General features: G+C 42.8%; 1 protein-coding gene across 1 annotated transcript in view; it reads left to right on the top strand.

Moving 5' to 3' along the window:
* Positions 1-3,197, top strand: part of LOC103480982 (uncharacterized) — a 47,526-nt gene that overhangs the window by 35,264 nt on the left and 9,065 nt on the right. Inside the window, exons 14-16 of the mRNA XM_008436202.2 lie at positions 2,056-2,095; positions 2,165-2,216; positions 2,319-2,430. Of these exons, the coding sequence (XP_008434424.1) occupies positions 2,056-2,095; positions 2,165-2,216; positions 2,319-2,430 (204 nt within the window). The remainder of the gene's footprint in view (positions 1-2,055; positions 2,096-2,164; positions 2,217-2,318; positions 2,431-3,197) is intronic.

Below are 3,197 nucleotides of genomic sequence, written 5' to 3'. Positions count from 1 at the left end.
TTAAAACGCCATTTAACAAGGATTCTTAGACCTCAGAGTTTTAGTTAAAACGCCATTTAACAAGGATTCTCAGACCCGTAGATATAGATTCGTTTAACTGGGATGATAACCGCTCCGCGCACAGAGGATCCAGAGCAACTGCAGCTAAACACCAGATATTACAGAGTATTTTGGTCGAGTTTCTGGTGCAAATGTCTTTGCACATTTGGAGTAAGACAGAACTTATCATCAAGATATAGGAGTTTAAGTCAATAATTCCTTAATATTGATGAAGATAAGCTAGATTATTTCACTTATAACTTTGGGGAACATGTCTCTCTTTATAAGTTCAACAATCTGACTGTGGATCTAGTGTTTTATATCAATATTAAGGAATTATTGACTCAAAACAAACTCCTATATCTCACAGAAAAGCAACTGTTTGTTGCTTTTTCTTAAAGGGACATAGAGCCATTTTAAAGCACAGTCTAACTATGTCAACTTCAGTTGTTATAAAAATGCTATTTATATCAAATATGCCTTAAAGAAATTTAGCTTTGTAATTCGATGCCTTGAAATTGGGCCTCTGTCTCTTTAAAAACTCCTGCTCTGTCTGAAGCTTTATTACCACTTTAACAAAGTTCTTATCACTGAGAAGTCGCTCCTGTGATGAGCTCAGCAGGTGTTTGCTAATTGCTGCTGCTAGTCTGAAGGAGCTGAGTGAGTGAGTGAGTAACGGAGGAGGAGCTGCTCTGTGAGACTGAAACTCGTCCTGAAGGCGGGGCTAGGTCCTCCCAGGTGTTTTTACAGTTGAGTGGTTGCCATGGAGACTAGAGGATTCCTCAAACATGCGTGAAAGAATCAAAGCAACACTCCAGGTATATTTATGATGAGGGGAAAAACATCACAACATGACGCAAACCTGAAACAAGTGAGTTTTACCTGGTACTGCCCCTTTAGTTGCACCAGAAACCGGACAGATGGTAAAGTTTAGTGTTTCTGCAGCGTGAAACCCTGATTTAACTGATTATGTGAGGAACAGACTCGTCTGAACTCTGTTTCCCTCCAAGCAGATCAGATGGTAACCAGTGACTTTGAGCACAACCTATAGTTTGTGTTTCCTGCCAGTGAAGTGACGTAGAACTGAATCACATGTCTCCGTCGGTCCGTCCCGTCGCCACGACGACCCTCCGGCGATGCGGTGGCTCTGAGGATCCTTTCTCTGATAAATTCTTTTAATTGATCCGGTGAGATCTGATAATAAAAAATAAAAAAAAATCCCGTAAAGTTCAGATGCGAGTCGATGTTTGCGTCTTTTCTGTGACGGCTACATTTTCCCCTGATGTTTCCTCCTCAGCWGTGAAGCTCAGGCTTCCAGCACAACGTCTAGTCCGACTCTTCCTCTGGAGCAAAGTCCAGGTGATGGATTGTGTTTTAATTTGACTCCTTAAACTGAGATTCATCTAACTGGGACGTCCAGTTTGATGTGTTTCATATTTTGGCTGTCGTCATGATGAAAAGTCCTAAATAAAGTTAATCATCATGTTGGCTTCAGGAAGACGAGTTAAATGAAATCTTGCCTCCGACCTGCAGTACCAGGTGTTACCAGCAGAGGCGCCACTAACCGTAACGTCTGTTGTGTAAAAATAACAAAATACTTCTGAAGTGTGACTTACACTATGTTCCTCTGCCCATCAGCTGATTATGTAATCGTGTTTATGGAGCAGAGTGCTCAGTGTTTGCATTTATTTATGAAACRGATAAAGTGGCCAATGGGAAGGCTCCTCAGCCTCCTGATCATTAATCTGCAGCAGAGTGAAAACACCACAATGTGAACCAAAGTTCATTCAGACGGTTCTGGATGTTTCTGAGCAGTCGGTGAAGTCACGCTGCCGTTAATTAATCGTCTTCGGTGTTTGGAGGCCAGTAAACAGACGGAGGTTTACTGAACTGGGCCTTCCTCGGCTGGCTTGCAGATACCAGAGGTTACGACCTTTTCAACTCGGAGTGAACCCTGCCGGACTCCGGCCGGTTCCGACTCTCATCTGATGAYCTGAAATCTTGTTTTCTCTGCAGCTCCTGGACTCACCGGCATCGTGGGCGGACGACCCAGAGTGTGAGTTTATTCTCTGTTTCACATTAAACCTGAGAGAGTCGACGTGTTTAAGTCTGTTTATACCCGCAGGTCTCCAGTCCTGAAACCGTTTTTCTTCTTGCATCCCAAATCCCAGATAAAGGTCCGTTTATCTCTGTTCCTGGGTTTATGGGAAAACCAACATGTCTCAGGTTAAACTCTCCAGGTTTAATGTACTTTCACCTGAAGCTCCAACACTCAACAGGTCAACATCCACGTTGCTGGAGAGCTGGTAGAGTCACTTACCGAACCGGACTCACCTGAGCAGGCGCAGGACGAAGCTCCTCCCACTTCTCATCAGGACGTGCCGGACACAGGTAACTCCTGATTGGACCTGATGTTCTGCATGTTTCAGACTCATCCCTGCAGCTGTGCTGCATTTATTTGGTCGAATCATCAGCCTGTCCAAGCTCAGGGAAGCTCGTAGTGACCAGAACCTCTGGTTCTGATTGGTTTATCAGTTTGTAGGAAGTTACCGAGGCAACAAGAACTCCTGTTAGTTTATTTTATCAACAATATCCTGGTCATTTTTTCTTGCGGGTTTCTGGGAAAGTCTTTTTTTACCCCTCTTTCAAGGAGGAGCCTTTAAAAAGAGGCCGACATTTTTAATGATGTCCAGAGACGTAAAGGCATTAAGATTCGATGCAGATGCTGATGTTTTCACACTGCATGAAGATGATACTGTGATGTAAAGTCATCCAGGATGTCTGAGTAAGACCTTCATTACATATTGGTGATGTCTTTGTAAGGCCTTGGTAATCTCAACATCAGGTCTTTGTAATGTTGAGGTCATGACCTTTGGTCATTACCATCAAAGGGTTAGGGGGTCTTGGTAATGTCCAGATAAGATCTAGATAAGGTCCTTGCCAGGTTTTTTAATTTCTCGTTTAGTTTTTGGTCATATCTTGGTAAGACCTTCATAGGATTGTGGTAAAGTCTCTCTGATGGTTTTGTAAAGTCTGATGGTTTTGTAAAGTCTGATGGTTTTATAAAGTCTCTGATGGTTTTGTAAAGTCTCTGATGGTTTTTTTAAAGTCTCTGATGGTTTTGTAAAGTCTCTGATGGTTTTGTAAAGTCTCTGATG

Source organism: Poecilia reticulata, linkage group LG18 (assembly GCF_000633615.1).
Source record: "Poecilia reticulata strain Guanapo linkage group LG18, Guppy_female_1.0+MT, whole genome shotgun sequence".
NCBI lineage: Eukaryota > Metazoa > Chordata > Actinopteri > Cyprinodontiformes > Poeciliidae > Poecilia > Poecilia reticulata.
This window is presented reverse-complemented; position numbering and strand designations above follow the sequence as displayed.